Source organism: Mastigoproctus giganteus, chromosome 4 (assembly GCF_048544385.1).
Source record: "Mastigoproctus giganteus isolate SK-2022 chromosome 4, ASM4854438v1, whole genome shotgun sequence".
Classification (NCBI taxonomy): domain Eukaryota; kingdom Metazoa; phylum Arthropoda; class Arachnida; order Uropygi; family Thelyphonidae; genus Mastigoproctus; species Mastigoproctus giganteus.
This window is the reverse complement of record NC_143578.1, coordinates 171,537,259-171,559,244: the sequence shown is the minus strand read 5'-3', so window position 1 is coordinate 171,559,244 and position 21,986 is coordinate 171,537,259. Positions and strand designations below refer to the sequence as shown.

The window sequence follows — 21,986 nt, the reverse complement described above, 5'->3', positions numbered from 1 at the left end:
CCAGAGCAGCAAAGCAAAAGGCTCAAGCTAATGGGAGTGCTGTGACTCAGGGGAGAACTGAGGGGGGCAGTTGCCCTCTGAATCACAGCCTTTTAAGATGCACTGTTTGCTTGATGTTTGCGGAGCAATCGGGTACGGGACATGATACTGCCATGGGGGATGTCTTTGTGTGTGTGCACGATGCAAGGAGTGCAAGGAAATTAGGCGACAACTCGGTGTTGTTATGGGCCTATATGAGACCTTGAAGGACAGGGTGGATGCCCTCGAAGGAAATAAATTGAGGGGCCCATCAAGCTCTCAGCTGCCCACATCAACGCCAGAGCTTGCACTTGGTCATCTTGCAACACAGAGGCAGCCCCCAAGGCAGAATGCGCTGGTCCCACAGGAACTAGTAGTTGTTGGTGACTCTATTGTCAGGGAAACGGGGAACATGCTTTGTAAAAAGGATAGGTGGAACAGGACCAGGGTATGTCTGCCAGGGGCAAAGGTTGATGACGTGGTAGAGCAGATATCATCTTTTAAAGGCACTAAAGGTGATATAGTTATACACGTTGGCACTAATGATATTAAGAGTAGGAGACCAGCGGAATTACTTAACAAGTACAGGTCACTGTTGAAAAAAAGCCGTGAAGTAGGGTTGAATTTGAAAGTGTCTGCAATTCTGCCCAGACACGATAGGAGGGAGTATATGATGAGAGCCTTGTCGATAAATTCGGCCCTGGAAAGATTGTGCAAGGCTCAAGGGATAGAATTTTTTTCAGCCTGGAATGTACTTGTTAACAGGAGAGATTGCTTCTATAGGGATGGGATACACTTAAATAGAAAGGGTGCAAGAATATTTGCTGATGCTATCGAGGCAGTGTTAGGTGGGTCGGAAAACTGCTAGCTTGGGGGGAGACAAAGACTAATGGATTAACAGTAGCCACTGGCAGAGGTGAAAGAGATTCTTGCACTGCTTCTATTGGAATGAGCAGAAGCCTGAAAAACAAGATGCAGGATATTTCAGAGACTGCTGGAAGTCATTGTGATACAAGTAAACACATGGGTTGTGTTAGGGTAGCTAAGAATAGAAAAAGGTGCATGTATACTTGCGTGTACACCAATGCTAGGAGTTTAGTAAATAAATTTGATGAATTTGAGGTATTGCTCAAAACATCAAAGGCAGATATTGTTGGGATATCAGAGACGTGGTGTCACACAGATATAAGGAATGAAGAACTGGAATTTGGGGAGTACAATGTGTATAGAAAGGATAGAAAGGACAGGAGGGGAGGAGGGGTTATGCTATTAGTTAAAAAACACATAAAATCCAAGGAAGTGAAGCCAGTCGACATTGATGGACAGGGCAGTGTCGAGTCAGTTTGGTGTGACATAAGCATAGGTAAATCAAAATTGAGAGTAGGAGTGTGCTATAGGCCTAATGACTCTGATGAGTATAATAAGATACTGTACAGGGAAATAGAATGGGCCAGTAAATCAGAGAGTCTTATAATGGGAGATTTTAATTTCCCAGATATTGACTGGAATTTGTGGGTTGGTCACTCACACACCAGCAGGGCTTTTGTGGATTTATTGGATGATTGTTTTCTACAGCAGCATGTTCGGGAGGCAACTAGAGGGAGTAATACTCTTGATCTGATTATCAGTAGTGATTCTTCATGCATTAGGAATCTGCAGATAAAGGAACCACTGGGTGGCAGTGATCACAGTGTGCTGAAGTGGGATTTACTCAAGGAGGTAACTACCATCAGAGGTAAAGGGAAGGGTTTTTGCTTTCGTAAAGGCGACTATGATGGTCTGAGACAGTATTTAAATTCTATACAGTGGGACCAACTGATGATGTTACCAACAGCAAATTCAAAATGGGAAGCATTCAAGGAACTAATCTTGGAAGCTACCAGGCTTTACATACCAACCAAGAAATATTGTTCAAGGTTCAGGCCTAAATGGTTGTCAGATGAACTAATGAGACATATGGCAGAGAAGAAAAATGCATGGGATACATACAAATTAATGGGTGACATGGAAGCCTATGATAGATATAAGTTGGTCTGTAACCAAGTCACAAAGGAGATTAGGCAGGCAAAGGCAGATTATGAGAAATCCTTGGCAAGGGATGCAAAGAAAAACAGAAAAGAGTTCTTTACCTATTTAAACTCAAGAAGGAAAGGGATGAATCAGATTGGTCCACTGGATGTTGATGGTTCAACAGTTGAGGATCTAGCTCAGGTGGCTAACAATCTAAACGAGTATTTTGCATCTACATTCACACATGAGGAGTTATTCAGGAAGGGGAATGTCGTAGGTGAAGTAAACATTGGCAGTGGGCTAGATTATTTTCTAATAACTGAGAGGAAAGTGGAGGAGAAATTGTTGAGGATAAACATAAAAAAGGCACCCGGGGTGGATGGGATCTATCCAGTTATATTAAAAAGTAAAGTAAAGTAAAGTGCAGCCATTATCAACCCACTGCAGGATGGAAGCCTCCTCAACAATTCATGCTGAGGGAAATGGACCATAATCTGCCACGCTGGTCCAATGCGGGTTGGCAGATCGACCATATTCAGCAGTCAGGGGCTTGAACCCCAGTCTACTCAAAGAGCGTGTGCTACTGCACTCCCGCTCCTGCCCACTCGGCTACGGAGGCCGTACGGAGTTATATTAAAGGAGGCAGCAAAGGAAGTAAGCAAACCCCTAGCCATAATTATGAGAGCTTCTTTGGACTCAGGGGAGGTACCCATGGACTGGAGATGTGCAAATGTAACCCCAATTCACAAAGGAGGATCAAAGGCTGACACAAGTAATTATAGACCTGTTAGTTTAACTTCGGTTCCAGGAAAATTAATGGAGGCACTGGTTAAAGAAGCACTGCAGGATCATCTGGACAAGAATTCAGTTATAGCTCAGACACAGCATGGTTTTGTTAAAGGCAGGTCTTGTCTGACCAATTTGATTGGATACTATGATGTAGTCACAAAAGAACTGGATGCAGGGAATAACTTTGATATTATATATTTGGATCTTAGAAAGGCTTTTGATACTGTTGCGCATGGAAGACTGCTGCACAAATTGGAGAAGTGTGGCATTGGAGGCAAATTGCTGCTATGGATAAAGGGATGGTTGAGTGGCAGAAGACAGAGAGTGGTAATCAATGGACACTGCTCAACGTGGACTAATGTTATTAGTGGAGTTCCTCAGGGTTCAGTGTTGGGTCCATTGTTGTTTTCTGTATTTATAAATGATATTGATGATGGTGTATCAGGCTTAATGTCCAAGTTTGCAGATGATACCAAGGTTGGCAGGGTTGTTAAGGACACTACTGATACTATGCTGCTGCAACAGGATCTGGAAAGGTTGAGCAGATGGGCTGAGAGGTGGCAAATGAAGTTTAACATTGACAAATGTAAAGTACTACATATGGGAAACAGTAACCCCAGATCAACGTATCAACTCTGTGGTACTACGCTGACAGTGGTAGAGAATGAAAAGGACCTGGGGGTAATTGTGCAGGCAGATATGAAGTTCTCTGAGCAGTGCAGACGAGCTGCAAGAGTAGCTCATGGTGTCTTGTCAATGATATACAGGAATTTTTCAAGCAGGGACAGGGATGTGATTATTCCCTTGTATAAGGCATTGGTCAGGCCACACCTTGAGTACTGTATACAGGTCTGGAGGCCTCATTTCAGGAAGGATGTAGAGCTGCTGGAACGAGTACAGAGAAGGGCAAGATTGGTGAATGGAACAAAGGGTTGCTCTTAAGAAGAAAGGCTTAAGTTTTGCAAATTACAGAGCCTGGAGACTAGGCATCGGCGAGGTGATCTGATAGAGGTGTATAAGGCTTTGAATGGCTTGAGCATGCTCAATGCCGATGGGATTCTTCCTCTTGCTCAGAATAATCACCTGAGAGGGCATAAATTCAAATTGAGGAAGGACGGATGTCGGATAGATGTGCGGAAATTTGCCTTTAGCCAGCGGGCAGTTGGTTTGTGGAATAGACTCCCATCGCTTGTTGTTGAAGTTGATAGCCTAAATAAATTTAAGGCTCAGCTGGACAGGTATTTCGAACGAACGGAGGGGTGAAATGGGAGTAGTGGTTGTTTTCTTTTTTCTTTTTTTTTTTTGGCTGATGCTGAATAAGCTTGCTTTCTTGCATCATATGCCTCTGCTAATGCTAAGTGGTCAATGGAGGGTTCACATTTTTTGTATCTAGTTGTATTATACCAATTTTGTGTTAATTGGAATTATATGGCTAAATGGAATGTGACGGGAAACACTACATATTTCAGTAATAGCAATTTTCAAAGAGATAGTGGTACTTTATTGAATTCTCTATGAAAACCATGGGATGTTCTGAAAACACCCAGAGCAATTCTGACTGCAATATGTCAATCCAGGATTAATCCATCATAGTGCACTTTCCCTGGCAGAGTTTATGTAGGAGGGCCATAATCAATATGAAACCTAATTGGGTTCAATACAGACACAGCCAAGTGACTCTCTTTGCACCCCCAGGTCATATCAGAGATTACTTGCAATACATTCATTTTCTTTAATCACTTAAATGCTCCAGAACATTAAGTTTACTGTCAAGCATTATTCTCATAAAAAGAGGTACAGCAGTTCGGGGCCAGGATGCATTTTGTGCTTCTCACAATATTGTTTTATTCTCTAAGTCTGCCTATTATGATTCATCCATAGAAGTAGACCGTTCAATGCTATTTGTAGCTGCAGTTCGACAGAGCACATATTTTGGGAATAGCATGAAACAGTAAGAATATCTGCATATAGGTACATATCAATAGGATATCATTCAAGGAGTACCAGCAATCTGTGCTCATTACAAAAAAAAAGGGTGGCAATGAACACTGTTTGCTGTGGTACTCCTTGAATGAAATACTATGATTGTGCATCTTGACATTGAACCCAAAATATTCTACAATGCAGAAAGTTCCAAATATAGAACAGTAGTCTCTCTTGTTCAAGAGTAGTTATATCTTATAAGAATGGTAGGTTGCCTTGTAATCCTAGGATTCTTCTTCAACTAAAAAGGTCTAGAAAGGACATATTTTTGTAAAAATCATAATAATTTGTATTCATTAAGTTCTGAGTTTCCAGGTACCATGTGAGTTACATGTGTGTAAACTTTTCCAGGATTTTACCAATATGGGAAACTGGTTAGTGTGTGAATTTGAGTAAGCTTTTCCAAAAGGCTAGAACAATTGAGATGGGAGATTGGATAAGAATTGTTCAAAAATATATATTCGATTACAGAGTCAGTATAAGATGTAAATGCCTTGTCATCCAAATCAGTGTTTCTCAAAATTTTAGTAGAGCACCACAAAGGATTTCTTAATTTACACAGATCACTAGAACAAATATGTATATATATATATACATATATAAATGTTACATTAGAATAAAAATAATTCAAGATATTAACTAAATAAGATCTCGCTCTTATTTACCATTATAATCTGTGCAAATCTCAAGTGATGAGTATTTGTACAGCCCCAGTTGAGAAACACTGATCTAAATGTAGTATTAAGTAGAATCAGGACCTTCTGTTCCAGCAGCACTACTATGTGATTTAACAATGTATTCCTTCAGTTAAGTTATTGTAAAGGGCTGGTTTTGGGTTGTAAACAGCCTGTGAGAAAATTAACTTTATGTTTTACAGCAGGAGCTTTAATTTTTCAGAATGCTGAGCTATGTCACACTGATGCGGATATATGGGAGAATGCTGCAACTAAGAGCATTTGCAATCTCGTGGGGAGAAGATAATTTCTGCCTTCTAATTAAGAAATGAGGAAGAGTAGGAAGAAATTTGCCATTTAGCAACCTAATCTTATTCCATCTTAGTTTTGGTTCAGAGTCTTTAGTGATGGTAGATGAATACTGAACCCAGGAGTTTTTTTCGGCTTGCTTTCTGATGTGATGTGCCTTTGCTTTAAGCTCTTGTAATTAATTAATTCACCAGGGGTTATGCCAAAGTATCTGATTGGATGATAGTGGATAGCAGTATTTACTGCAGCCTGTAGTTGACACGTAATGTGTTCAAGCAACATTGTCAATGGATTCTACTTGAATAAGTTTATCTAATAAGATGGGTAACTTATATTTTGCCTAAATCTGCCTTTGAAAACCCTGAGCTCTCTTTTCTGTTAATTTGTGTTTGCATAGGACTGGTTGTTGGTAGCTTTCAAATTATTGGAAATAACTGCTGTTATGTGGATTATCCAGTACAGTAAACACCCGCTATTCGCGGGGGTTACATTCCTGAGAAATGTCGTGAATACTGAGTTATGGCTCCCATAGTAATAAAGGGGTTCCGTTCCAAAGTATGAAATATATAAGAAAAACTAGTCTAAAATTTTGTCAATGTATGTATTATATGTACCTTCATAATATGACTATGTACATAGTGAAATGCAAGCATATGGCATCAAAACGAAAATAAGAAACAATTTAATATTAAATGTAATATTTATTAGAAATTTCAAACAAATCTTTCAAACCAGCTAAAAAAAACTTATCCCGCCAGTGCTATCACCAGTTTCGCTAAAGTGTTGATAAAGGAGTTTTGCCTTTTCACGAATGATGAGTGAACTTAATGGAATTTTATTTTGAGTTCGGTCTTCTATCCACAGATTTAAAGCTTTTTCCATTTTTTCTAATTTAACATCATGAGTTACAGAGCAAATTTTTGATTTTATAATGTTTTGCCACTGAGGAGACACTTTCACCATTAGAAATTTTATCTAATAACTCAATTTTATTCGCTAATGTCATCACCTTCTTTGATATTTTCACATTTCTCTTGTTATTCGTAGCCATATTTTTGTAGGGGTTAGAAAGAACTTGTCCACAATAAAGTCACTTTGTTCCGTTAACACACTTGAAAAAGTCTGTTTTACACTGAAAAATGGTAGATTTATCATTTTTGTAAGCATATCAATTTATAAATTGATAAATTTATTCAATCTATAAGCATATAAATTAAAAACAAACGACGAAACCTTCCATGACAAGCGCATAACACATACTGAACAAGGATTAGCGAGAAACATCCACGCTCGCGATTTTGTCTCTCCCCACACCCACTGAGCGCTGTTTTGACCAGGAAAGATAATTTTAGCCATGCCCACGTTTTTTTATGGCGGAAAATATTCACGGCACTTTAAAATTCACATTTTTTAGGTTTCATTTTATATTAAATCGGCAATCGCGAATACGCGAATACAGATACCACAAATAGCGGGGGTTTACTGTACTGTCTATTCAATGCTAGGGTATAAGGTTGGGTAACAGATGGAAAGATCAATGGCTGAGTTAATCCACTGGGAAGCGTATGTATGCCAGCTTTTAACAGAGTATGATTTTGAATGTCTAATACAGATTCAATTAGTCAACCTTAGCTAGCTAGTTGGAGTGACCACCATAAATTGGCTAAGAAAGTGGAGTGGGTAGCTTTTGAAGAAGATCCTCAATGTCTGTGTCAGCGAAAAGATGATTTGGTGGAAGTGACAGTGGTACGGGCATTAAAGTGATTCCGAGTACCATGTGCACAGCTTCCAAAGCTGTCTATAAAGTGATATGCTCGGATGGTATTCTGTTATCTACCAGGATGTCTCACACACACCAGGACATCAGTTGATGTCCAAGTGTGTGGCATCAGGATTGGTTCACAGATTACTGATAAACTGAATAATTATTTTGCATCTAAATAACCATCAGAAGTTTTTAGTGATGGAGACAGCAGCAGTAGTCTAGCTAATTGGAAGTTAAATGATTTTATTATAACAGCAAATGAGGTAGAGGAGAAATTGCTGTAGCTTAAAGTGTAAAAAAAAGTACCCGGGTCTGATGGGCTTTTGGAATCTATCCAGGAAAACACAAAAGACTAAAGCTATGACCAAATTATTAACAAATCAGTTTACCTGCAATAGGGAATGAACAGGACCTCACGGACTTCCAAAAAAAAGTATGACTGTTGGTACATGTGGAGAAAACTATCACGTGTAATCATCTCCAAACAATAGGAAAATATATCTCTGCATTTAATAACATAGATCTAGATGGAGAAATGCCCCCCCCCCCCCCTCTCTCTCTCATGCTGGTAGGCTGCATAATGTTTTTCTTTTTAGTAATGCCTACTACAAAGTCATTTTCAGTAAAAAAAAATCAAGAAGTTTCCCCCTTTGGGCTTTTATAATGTATAGTTTGTCTAACAACCCACATACCACTCATAAGAACCTCATCTGATAACTTACTAACAATGGATACTATTAAAAAATAATAAATTGTCTTAAGTTCTCAAAAAATTTGGTTTTTTCCTTCACTCCTTGATCACCAACTAGTGTAGTTTCTAATTTAGAAATGATACCTACTCATCATCATTCACTAAGTCTGCTATTTTAACTAATCGTGGCTCTGTTTTAACAGTAAAACCCATACAAATATAACAATAATAACCGCAATCAAAAAAATCTATACCTTAATTTTTTTTTTTTATCAGAACTGCAAAAGCATTCTTTATGATACTGTCACAAAATGTGCTCTTGCATCTTCTTCTTCTTTTGGGGGGAGGGTTAGAATTCCTGTAGCCAATACTTGCACTGGCCAATTTCTGTCTGCATCAGAATTAATCTCTTTCTATGAAAGAGTATAAGTTTGTTATTGCCTATTTATCACTCAAATAATTTCAGTGATTTTTTTACTGGCAAGCTGACTAAATTTGAAATTTCTGATCGTCTGATTCTTCTAGCTTTAAACACACACAATAATATTGGTCTGATCTTGAATTCTGAAAGTTCTGTTCATTAACAGAACTTTCGAAATTTTAGACTTGGTGTCATCTTTTGTTATCATTCTAAGTATTGTTCTTTAAACTTGCTACCCGAACATACACTTAAGGACTTCGCTAATGCTGCCTCTGTGATTACCACTTACAAAATGATTGGCCTCTTCACTGTGTCTGTCATATTACAATTTCAGAAATTCTGCAATCCAGTTTTAGATTTGAAACTAACTTCACATCTAAAAACTTATATGTGAATTTGGATGCAAAATAGTTATTCAGTTTATCAGTAATCTGTGAACCAATGTGATTCATCCATTTCTTTAACATATACAAAAAATTCCTTGCTACTTTTTTATTTACACTCTTAGTCAAAGATTTGTCATAATTTGCCTTAATCCCCCTCCTAACTTATAAATATATTTTTTTTTAATAAATTTTATTTTGAATTGATTAGTGCTTTCAAGAAGGCATATGTACCCATAGGTTTTCTTCTCTGTCACCAACTTCATCAGACATCCATTTTGTCTAAATCATAAATGGTGTAAAACTATTAGTGGTTACCTCTCTGAACACTTCCCATTTGATATTTACATTTTTTAAAATCAGCTTGCCCCACTGAAAAGAGTTTATAAAAAGGTCTGGGCTTATTATAATCACCTTTGCAAAATAAAATATCTTCCTTTCCCTTAAATAAATCCCAAATCGATATGCTGTGATAACTGCCACCCAAAGGTTCCTTTACTTGAAGGTTCTTAATACATGATGAATTATTGCTGATAATCAGATAAAGACCCAAGTGCTTCAGTTTCTTCATTTTGGTATTTTATGTTGGAATTATTTATGAATACTTCTAAGAATATTGTTGATATTCCCATATCACAGCTATTTTGTTGATCCTTAATACAAATATAAAAATAAAATACCATACCAGTTTCCTCCAAGTACTACTGCAGTGAGACAAAAGAGAGAAATCTAAAATTATAGCATACTATAACAACCAAATTGGATCAATTTTCTGGATATGAAACCCTCCTCCCCATTATTATGGCCTCTGTGTGACACTACACCACAAACAAACTTGTCATTCACTTGGAGAGATCTAGTTTCAAATCTCATCAGAGATAAGAGAAATTTTCAAAGGCCTTTCCAATCAAGTATCTCCTCTCCTGAATCACTTCTGGCAGGCAATCTCAAGAGAAGGTAACATGACTACTGCTGCAAGTTATTTCATATTTTTCAATCTGCCCAATATGAAAATTGGTCCAATTCTTGATTACTCTGAGCATGAAGCAGCAATTACAGACCAGTAGAGTGAAACAGAGTGAAGCAAGAAAGATGAAACAGCAAGGGAAGTTGCATTGTGGTGTCTGTTTCCACAAGGGAAAGGCACCAGCATGCACAACCACTGTTGTAATGTCTACCACTGCAGTAGCTCAATTCAAGATCTTTGTTCATCCACCCTTATTCCCCAGACCTAGTTACTACTGACTTTCCTCTTTATCAAAACTTTAGGAGCATCTTCAGGAATAAATATTTCACTCAGATGATGAAGTGACATGTACTGCAAGATAACAGATTACAGAAAGTTATTGTAAAAGGGTTTAAGTGCTATTGTGAAAAGTGCATTGCAGTTCAGGGTAAACTAAGCTGAATGGTAAAAAAAAAAATTCTCAGAAAATTTTTATAATCATTCTATGAACTTGTTTGAGTCAACCTTATAAGGCGTGTCACATTTGATAATTTCTCAGCAATAGGACTGATCAATCTCCACTTGAAAAGACAGTGACAAATCCAGAATTTGCTTGGCAACTTGGGGAATATGAGTTATGCTATTACTGGAATCGCCTCTGGCATTACCTACCTATTTTTGTTTCTCTTACAGGACCTCTATCAATTTTTGTATGATCTCCAAAATATCGTCTTCTCCCTTTGAGTTTAAATTTTATTCCTTCAACAAAAAGAAATTAGAGAAAGACTTAGATGTGAAGTATAGTGGTAGGGGAACCTTGGCTAGAAATCTGCATGGTGAGGATGATTTCAGCAGTTTCATTTGATTTATTCCTGAGAGACAATTACCATGATTCCATAAATCCAAAAATACAGCAAACAACACACAACTTTTTTTAAATAAAAATAACAGAAACAAGCCTGCTATGGACCCACCAGAGATGTATCTTATAATCTTCAATATTAAGATTAAAACAAAAAAAAACCAGTCAATACTTAAAAAAAAAAAAACAAAACACACAACTTACTGTATGGCTTTCTTGGTTTTTTCCGTAAACATGATGCAACATAGGCTTCCAACTCCCTCAGGGTTGATGGTTTTAATGTCTCAAAATCTATTTCTATTTCATCAGGATTTGAATCTCTTAATGATGGTTCCCTTGACTGAATAATATGAACTACCCTTCCTAGTTTGTCTCCTGAAATAGCCAAAACCGATTTCATGATTAACAAATTAAAAATGCCAAATAAGTATAATCTGAATTACAACTTTCATTGTTAGATAATACCATATTATATTACCTGGCAATTTATTTATATCTAAGCTCAACTGCCTTTTTTCATCATATGACATGGGTTTGGCATTGTCTTCATCTTCACTGTCAAATGTTGGAAGTACTGTTTTATTCTTTTTTGAAGACTTACTGTTTGCCCTTTGCCTTTTTGCCTGATTTGGAACTTTATTATTTTGGTTTACTGGTTTATTGGAAGAAGAGTTATTCTTATTTTTGATAGACTTCTGAGGTTTGGGTGGAGGCTGGCTACCAGGAGGAACTGTGGTTGTAGTTTCAGGTGGAGGGACTTCATCCTCTTGTTTAATTTCTTTCACTTCTTCTTTTTCTTTTTTTTTCTTTCTTTTCTTCTTTTTATCTCGTTTTCTACTTTCTGCTGCAAGCAGGCTAATTTGCTCTGTTACTTTTTTTAACTGAAAGAAAAAAAAAACAAAAAAAAAAAAAAAAAACAAAACAAAACAAAAAAAAAAAAAAACAATATTTATTTTTCATCAAATAACCTGTTTCAATAATGATGTTAAATTACTTTAAAGTTTTTAAATTAAATTAAATCACACAATCAAGCCTGTGTGAAATTTAAAAATTTTCATCATTTGATCTAAATTTTTTTCCATATGCCTCTTTTTAAAATTCATTAGTAGTGCAAGGTTAAACTTAGTAGGTTAGCAGCCAAGGTTAAGAAAGAGACTCTTACTCATGAATCTCTATGATATGGAACAATGGAAAAGCTTAGCTCCTCCTACTGCTTCACAGTGAGTGGATGAGCTATTCCTTCATGTAATTTTGTTTCCTGATTTAAAACCATGGCAAGGATAACCCCTAAACGATTTATTGGGAAATGCACCCCCCCCCCCCACAGCACTGGTTTAAAATTAGGAAACAGTCTGCCCTAGTTTTAAATCAGATAACAAAATTACACGAAGGAATAGGTCATCCAATCAGTGCTAATCAGAATTTGGAGCAAGATCTAGCTATCATTTGTCATTGCATGGATCCAAGGGAAAGTCTCTTTTTGAAGTTTAGCTGTAGCCAAAAATTCTTCTTCTCCAAGAAGAATATCTCAAAAACAAACAAATATCAAGTACAAAAAAATCTTAATTACATATAACACATCTAAGCAATTAATGAACAAATTTCTGACCACCTGGTGTTGTGTTCCACAAAACCAGGTGGTGCAAGTTTGTTCCAAATATCAGTTCTCCAACTGAAAGCAAATTTTCAATTTAAATTTATGCCCCTTTATGCTGTCCAAAAAACGAGTAAGGACACCATCATCATTTAGAATACTTAATCTAGGTAAAGCATTAAACATATCAATCAGATCTCCCTGCAAGTGACTACTTTTCAGATGCTGCAATTAAGTGCAAAGAAAATCATGTTGATTTTCTTTGCACTTGTTATAACAGTTGATCTTCTTTGCATCTGTTATAACGTGGAAACTTCATCCTAAAATGAAGTTTCCACATGAAACTAACATTAAACACGTAAGCAGCATTCAAGATGGACCTGCTGGCAAACTCATGTATATCACTGACAGAACCCCATGAACTGTCCTAGCAGACTGTCTACACTCTCAGAACATCGTAAACTGTACACCTCTAAGTTGTTTTGTTCTCTGCCACCCTGATTGTGGTACCATCTAATTGGTATATTATTCTGGTACCCACATGCAGTACCTTACACATGTCAATGTTAATCTTTAAATGCCACCTTTAGCCTATCTGCCTAATTTCTTTAGGTCTTGATGCAATAGCATATCCCAAATCCTGCCTTTTACCACTCTGTCAACCTTTGTATCATCATGAAACTTCAACATTAAAGTTAATATGCCATCATCAATATCATTAATGAATTCCAAAAAAGTAAGGGCTCTGTCACTGAACCTTACCTTGAGGAACTCCACTAATAACATAAGTACATGAACAGCATCTCCTGCTACTGAACCATCCCTTTACCCACAGCAGCAAACTCCTCCTAATGCCACTGTTCAAATATGTACAGCAGTTTTTCATGTGGAACAGTATCAAAAGAATTACTAGAGCCTAAGTATCTAATGACAAAATATAATTATTGTTACTATTTTTTGCAACTAATTCCTCTGCGACTACGCCACAGTAGCTGATCATACTGGTATTATAATTATAATTGTATTCCTGTCAAGATGATCCTATATTCCTTCTTTAACCACTGCAGAAGTCAGAACTTACACATCAAATTTACATGTCTGCAACTACATCCTTCGATCCCCCACCACCAATCTACAGGAACCTCCCCTGAATCCAAGGATGCTCTCATAATTATAGCTAAACGTTTGCTTACTCCTTTGCTGTATCTTTAAATGTAGCTGAAGTCTGTCAGCACTAGATGCTTTATTAATTTTAGCTTCAACAATTTCTCTTTCACTCAGTCTCAGTTATCGTAACTGTTTAGTTCTAACTTAGTATTAGGTATATTTCTGGTGCACCTAATACAAACTGGGAGCATCTCATATTATTATTATTATTAGCCACATGGTGCAAGGAAGCCTGAGGCTTATGCTGCACCAGCCTAAAAAAAAAAAAAAAAATTGAGTACCCTGAGAGAGAGAGAGAGAAGTAGGAGGGAATCACCAAAAAAGAGAAGAATGATGATATCCAGCTCAGGACCCTGGGTGTGCCAAGCTCATACTCACAAGATGTGAGCCCCTGATATCAATACAATAAAAACAATGCTGATAATCACATAAATAAAGAGTCTGCTTTCTCGTGTTGTCTCTCTAATGTGCTGGTATTGATTCTAGAGGAGAAGTCATCCAATAAATACAAAAACATTCTGTTACTGTGTAAATGACCAACATACAAGTTCCAGTCAGGGTTTGGTTTGGAGTTCACTGGAGTATCAGCAATGGAGGCTATAATGTACCAACAATGGTAAATGAATAAAAACAGTTATAAAAACGGTAAAAAGTTCCAAAATATTAAAGGTTCTACAGTATTTATTCTGGAGGAGAAAATGGTTATCCAATAAATAACAGAAATGTTCTGTTACTGTGTCAGACTTTTGTGGATTTATTGGATGATTGTTTTCTGCAGCAGCATGTTCGAGAGGCAACCAGAGAAAGTAATACTCTTGATCTGGTTAACAGCAGTGATCATTCATGTATTAGGAATTTGCAGATAAAAAAACCACTAGGTGGCAGTGATCACAGTGTACTGACGTGGGATTTACTTAAAGATTTAATTACCATCATGGGTAAAGGAAAGGGTTTTTGCTTCCGTAAAGGCGAGTACAGTGGTCTCAGACAGTTTTTAAATTCTGTACAGTGGAATCAACTGACGATGTTACCAACAGTAAATTCTAAGTGGGAAGCATTCAAGGAATTAATTGTGGAAGCTACTAAAAGTTTCATACCTATTAAGAAATATTGTTCAAGGTTTAGGCCTAAATGGTTGTCAAATGAACTAATGAGACTCGTAACAGAGAAGAAAAATGCATGGGATGCATATAAATTATCAAGCGACTCAGAAGCCTACGGCAGATATAGGTTAATCTGTAATCAGGTCACAAAGGAAGTTCGGCAGGCGAAGGCAGATTACAAGAAATCCTTGGCAAAATATGCTAAGAAAAACAGCAAGGATTTCTTTACTTATATAAACTCTAAAAGGAAGGGGATGAATCTGATTGGTCCACTTGACATCGATGGTTCGACTGTTGATGCTCCTGCTCAGATAGCAAATAAACTGAATGAGTATTTTGCATCTATATTCACACGTGAGGAATTATTAAGGTTTGAAAATGGCAGAAGGTTATCAAATTGTAGCAGGATACTTAATGATTTTGTAATAACTGAGAGCAAAGTGGAAGAGAAACTGTTGAAGTTAAATGTAAGAAAAGCACCTGAGGTGGATGGGATCTTTCCAGTTATATTAAAGGAGGCGGAAAAGCAACTAAGCAAACCTTTAGCCATAATTATGAGAGCATCCTTGGGCTCAGGGGAGGTTCCCACAGACTGGAGTTGTGCAAATGTATCCCCAATTCACAAAGGGGGATTGAAGGGTGACACGAGTAATTACAGACCACTTAGTTTAACTTCTGTTCTGGGTAAAATAATGGAGTCGCTGGTTAAAGATGCATTGCAGGATCATCTAGACAAGACTGCAGCAATAATTCAGACACAGCATGGGTTTGTTAAGGGAAAGTCTTGTCTGACAAATTTGATAGGATATTATGATGTGGTTACAAAGGAACTGGATGCAAAAAATAATTTTGATATCATATATTTGGATTTCAGGAAAGCTTTTGACACTGTTACTCATGGTAGACTATTGTACAAATTGGAGCAGAATGGTATTAAGGGCAAGTTGCTACAATGGATAAAAGATTGGTTAAGAGGGTGGTAATCAATGGGTGCTGCTCTTCTTGGACTAATGTTATTAGTGGGGTCCCACAGGGTTCGGTGTTGGGTAAACTGTATATTTATCAATGATATTGATGAAGGTATATCAGGCTTAATGTTGAAGTTTGCAGATGATACAAAGGTTGGCAGAGTTGTTAATGACAGTAATGGCAGTGTGCTACTGGAACAGGATCTAGATAATTTGGGCAGATGGGCTAAGAAGTGGCAACTGAAGTTTAACCTTGACAAATGCAAAGTACTGCATATGCGTAGAAGTAACCCCAGAGAAATGTACCAACTGTGTGGTACTACACTTAAGGTGGTAGAAAATGAAAAAGACCTGGGAGTAATTGTGCAGTCAGATATGAAGTTTTCTGAGCAATGCAGACAGGCTGCCAGGGCAGGTCATGGGGTTTTGTCAATGATATATAGGAATTTTGCTAGCAGGGAAAAGGAGGTGATTATCCCTCCGTATAAGGCAATGGTCAGGCCACGCCTTGAGTACTGCGTACAGGTCTGGAGGCCTCATTTTAGGAAGGATGTAGATTTACTTGAGCGTGTACAGAGAAGGGCAACAAGATTGGTGAGGGGAATGAAGGGATCCTGTTATCAAGAGAGGCTTAAGTTCTGCAAATTGCAGTGGCTGGAGACTAGGCACCTGTGCGGTTATCTGATTGAGGTGTATAAGGCCTTGAATGGGTTCAGCACGCTGAATTCTGATGGGATCCTTCCACTTGTTCAGATTACGAACCTAAGGGGACATAAATTCAAATTAAGAAAGGACAGATGTAGAATAGATGTGCGGAAATTTGCATTTAGCCAGCGGGTGGTTAATTGCTGGAACAAACTTCCATCTGTCGTTGTGGAAGTTGATAGGTTGAATAACTTTAAGGAGTAACTGGACAGGCATTTGGAGGGAATGGTGTGATTTTTTTTTTTTTTTTTTTGGCTGATGCTGCATAAGCTCATACATTTACTTTCTTGCATCACATGCCACTACTACTACTACAAGTTCCAGTCACGGTAGGTTTCGTTTAGAGTTTCCTGGTGCATCGGCAACATAGGCTATAATGGACCAACAATGGCAAATAAATAAAAACCGTTGTAAAAATGGTAAAAGATAAAAAGACAATAAAAGATTATGGTGACACGTGAAAATTGATCACTGTCCCGAGAAAGGATTTGTAAGCTATATATACGAATAGAAGATGGTCAAAAATAGCATAAACAATATATAAATAAGCATTAAAAGAATATATATATATGGTGTTAGGGTAACTAGGGAGTAAGACCATGTATGCTTGCATGTATACCAATGCTAGAAGTATAGTAAATAAATTTGATGAATTTGAAGTGTTGGTCAAGACATCAAAGGCGGATATTGTTGGGATAGCAGAGATGTGGTGTCACACAGATATAAGGAATGCTGAACTGGAATTTGGGGAGTACAATGTGTACAGAAAGGATAGAAAGGGAGGAGGTGTTTTGCTGTTAATTAAGAAAAACATAAAATCAAAAGAAGGGCATCGGGTTGATATAGATGAACAGTGCACTGTTGAGTCAGTTTGGTGTGACATATGCACTGCGAAAGCAAAAATAAGAGTAGGAGTGTGTTATAGGCCTAATGACTCGAATGAGTACAACGAACAATTGTACAGAGAAATAGAGTGGGCTAGTAAATTGGAATGTCTTATAATGGGGGATTTAACTTCCCAGATATTGACTGGAACTTGTGGGTTGATCACTCACACACACTAGTCAGACTTGTGTGGATTTATTGGATGGTTGTTTTCTGCAGCAGCATGTTTGAGAGGCAACCAGAGAAAGTAATACTCTTGATCTGGTTATCAGCAGTGATCATTCTTGTATTAAGAATTTGCAGATAAAGGAACCACTAGGTGGCAGTGATCACAGTGTACTGATGTGGGATTTACTTAAAGATTTAATTACCATCAGGGGTAAAGGAAAGGGTTTTTGCTTCCGTAAAGGTGACTACAGTGGTCTCCGACAGTTTTTAAATTCTGTGCAGTGGGATCAATTGACGATGTTACCAACAGTAAATTCTAAGTGGGAAGCATTCAAGGAATTAATCGTGGATGCTACTAAAAGTTTCATACCTATTAAGAAATATTGTTCAAGGTTTAGGCCTAAATGGTTATCTAATGAACTAATGAGCTCGTAACAGAGAAGAAAAATGCATGGGATGCATATAAATTATCAAGCAACTCAGAAGCCTATGGCAGATATAAGCTAGTCTGTAAACAGGTCACAAAGGAGGTTTGGCAGGCGAAGGCAGATTACGAGAAATCCTTGGCAAAAGATGCTAAGAAAAACAGCAAGGATTTCTTTACTTATATAAACTCTAAAAGGAAGGGGATGAATCTGATTGGTTCACTTGACATCGATGGTTCGACTGTTGATGATCCTGCTCAGATAGCAAACAAACTGAATGAGTATTTTGCATCTACATCCACACATGAGGAATTATTAAGGTTTGAAAATGGCAGAAGGTTATTAAATCGTAGCAGGATACTTAATGATTTTCTAATAACTGAAACCAAAGTGGAGGAGAAATTGTTGAAGTTAAACATAAGAAAAGCACCTGGGGTGGATGTGATCTATCCAGTTATATTAAAGGAGGCAGCAAAGCAACTAAGCAAACCCTTAGCCATAATTATGAGAGCAGCCTTGGCTTCAGGGGAGGTCCCCACGGACTGGAGATGTGCAAATGTATCCCCAATTCACAAAGGGGATCGAAGGATGACACGAGTAATTTTTATTACTCGTGTCACCCTTTATTATTAGAGTGAATGCATCTTCTTGAAAACTTTGCATTTCTATAAGAGTATGTGTTATCAAAATATTTTTACACAACTGCATTACTGTAAACATAATATATAGGTAACCATAGAATCTTTTAACACTAGTTATTCGTGATGGAAACACTATTTCTGAGATATATATTGAGAAGTACACATTATTTTACCTGTTTTTTTTAAAGAATTAATGCAAAATAAGAATGACACTAATGACGGAACATTAGTGTCATTCTTATTTTGAATAACAGAACACTTCTGTTCCGAGTAAAATAATGGAGTCACTGGTTAAAGATGCATTGCAGGATCATCTAGGCAAGATTGCAGCAATAATTCAGACACAGCATGGGTTTGTTGAGGGAAAGTCTTGCCTGACAAATTTGATAGGATATTATGATGTGGTTACAAAGGAACTGGATGCAAAAAATAATTTTGATATCATATATTTGGATTTCAGGAAAGCTTTTGACACTGTTGCGCATGAAAGACTATTGTACAAATTGGAACAGAATGGTATTAAGGGTAAGTTGCTACAATGGATAAAAGGATGGTTAAGTGCGAGAAGACAGAGGGTGGTAATCAATGAGTGCTGCTCTTCGTGGACTAATGTTATTAGTGGAGTCCCACAGGGTTCGGTGTTAGGTCCACTGTTGTTTTGTATATTTATCAATGATATTGACGATATATCAGGCTTAATGTTGAAGTTTGCAGATGATACAAAGGTTGGCAGAGTTGTTAATGACAGTAATGGCAGTGTGCTACTGCAACAGGATCTAGATAATTTGAGCAGATGGGCTAAGAAGTGGCAACTGAAGTTTAACCTTGACAAATGCAAAGTACTGCATATGCGTAGAAGTAACCCCAGAGAAACGTACCAACTGTGTGGTACTACACTTAAGATGGTAGAAAATGAAAAAGACCTGGGAGTAATTGTGCAGTCAGATATGAAGTTTTCTGAGCAATGCAGACACGTTGCCAGGGCAGGTCATGAGGTTTTGTCAATGATATATAGGAATTTTACTAGCAGGGAGAAGGAGGTGATTGTCCCTCTGTATAAGGCAATGGTCAGACCACGCCTTGAGTACTGCGTACAGGTCTGGAAACCTCATTTTAGGAAGGATGTAGATTTACTTGAGCATGCACAGAGAAGGACAAGATTGGTGAGGGGAATGAAGGGATCCTCTTACCAAGAGAGGCTTAAGTTCTGCAAATTGCAGTGGCTGGAGACTAGGCACCTGCGCAGTGATCTGATTGAGGTATATAAGGCCTTGAATTGGTTCAGCACACTGAATTCTGATGGGATCCTTCCACTTGTTCAGATTACAAACCTAAGAGGGCATAAATTCAAATTAAGAAAAGACAGATGTAGAAGAGATGTGCGGAAATTTGCCTTTAGCCAGCGGGTGGTTAATTGCTGGAACAAACTTCCATCTGTCGTGGAAGTTGACAGGTTAAATAAATTTATGGAGTAACTGGACAGGCATTTGGAGGGAATGGTGTGATTTTTTTTTTTTTTTTTTTTGGCTGATGCTGCATAAGCTCATACACTTGCTTTCTTGCATCACATGCCACTACTACAACTACTACTACTACATATACACACAATAAAATCTTGTCCATCTGTCGTTGTGGAAGTTGACAGGTTAAATAAATTTATGGAGTAACTGGACAGGCATTTGGAGGGAATGGTGTGATTTTTTTTTTTTTTTTTTTTGGCTGATGCTGCATAAGCTCATACACTTGCTTTCTTGCATCACATGCCACTACTACTATATATACACACAATAAAATCTTGTCAATACAAACTCGGTTTATACAAAGTACTCGTTTATATGAAGCACATACCATTCCCTTGCAAAAGACGCTTTTCTATGAAATTTATTCATGTATTACAAAGTTCTTTTTCACCCCGTGAGAAATAAATATTGTAATTTTGTATGTTTAATACAAATCTTGGTAGAGCGATCCGATTATAGTCCCCAGCCACCTGGCTCCCTACTTCCCGAAGGATGGCAATGATTTGTTAGAAATTAGTTTTGTGTAAACAAAAGCAGTTTATGGTAGATACAACGTCAAGTGCACTATGAAAAAACATCTTTCTGAATGATGAGTTGTTAAAATCACAAAAGAATAAAACATTTTTCTAATTTGTTTACATGCAACTCCCTCGCTCTCCACGGGAATAAGGTCAATTGCAATTGTTACCCCAGTTCAAAGTCTTCTGCTATCGTATACAGTAATTTATTTTTTGTCTGAGCTGATGTCTTTTTAGGAACTTGTGTCTTTAAATTAATTTAAAATTTGTTTATATTAAATCTTATCTAGCAGTGTTATGGTGACAAAACGTAGGTGGACAGAATTAAGCCTGGAAATTAAACTAAAAATTATATAAGAGACTGATACGATGGAAAGAAGCAAAATGGATATTGCAAAGGAATACAACATTCCTTTACCTACTTTATCTAAAATACTGAAAAACAGAAAAAGACTTGAAGAAGTGCGTGACACTGGAGCAGCAATGAAAAACAGGAAATAAATTCGTGGTGTACAACACCAGGAGTTGAAACAAAACTTTTTGCATGGTACTAACAAATGCATGCATCTAATTTGCCAATATCAGGTCCAATTCTGCAAGAAACGGCAAATTATCTAGCTCAGCAACATGGGATTAGCGACTTCAAATGCAGCTGTGGCTGGCTCAAAAGGTTTAATGATAGGAATAACTTGGTTTTGAGGTGAGTCTGTATTAGTCGACAAAGAAAAGGCTGGGTGCATTCTGCACAGTCCATGCTTGAAAAATATGAGGCAAAGGATATTTTTAAACTTGATGAGACAGGTCTATTTTATAATTTGCTGCCAAACAAAACATTTGCTGTTTGAGGAGAGTCTTGTCATGGTGGAAAATTAAGTAAACAAGATTCACTGTTCTGTTATGTTGCAATTCAGATGGCAGTACAAAACTATGCCCACTTGTGATTGGTTAAGTTTTTCAAGCCAAGATGTTTTAAAGCAGTTACCAACTTCCCTGTGATTATGAGTCCAACAGAAGTGCTCGGCTATCAAAATTGGACAGAAGAATGGCTTCAGAAAAAAAGGAACATTTTTTATGATTCTAGACCGTTGTACAGCACATTCTGCCGGGACACTTCAGTTGACAATATATGGCTGTTGTTTATCCCCAATACCACCAGTTTAATGCAACCACTGGATCAAGGCATTATTTATAACCTCAAGAGAACATACCTCATCGGGCATATGCTTGATAAGGTACTTGATCAGCAACATAGAATGAGTGAACACTTGCAGCCAAATTGGAATGTCTCGGATCCTATCCATAATTGTGTTATTTCTTGGGAAAGTATTACATAAAGTGTAATAATCAACTGCTTCAGAAAGAGTGGATTTGGATAGATCATCGAAAAACATGGTCCAGCAGACGAATCTGATAGCAACAGTGAGGAATGGAGGAATTTGAA

The 21,986-nt window shown here is 37.5% G+C and overlaps 1 protein-coding gene across 13 annotated transcripts in view; it reads right to left on the bottom strand.

The window, feature by feature from the left end:
- The window catches only part of LOC150087201 (bromodomain-containing protein 2-like), a 736,023-nt gene that overhangs the window by 329,277 nt on the left and 384,760 nt on the right, over positions 1-21,986 (bottom strand). For all 13 annotated transcript variants that reach the window (XM_090373020.1, XM_090373014.1, XM_090373018.1 and 10 more), the window contains 2 exons: positions 11,330-11,732; positions 11,056-11,226 (listed from right to left, as the gene is read on the bottom strand). In XM_090373020.1, the coding sequence (XP_090229146.1) occupies positions 11,056-11,226; positions 11,330-11,732 (574 nt within the window). The remainder of the gene's footprint in view (positions 1-11,055; positions 11,227-11,329; positions 11,733-21,986) is intronic.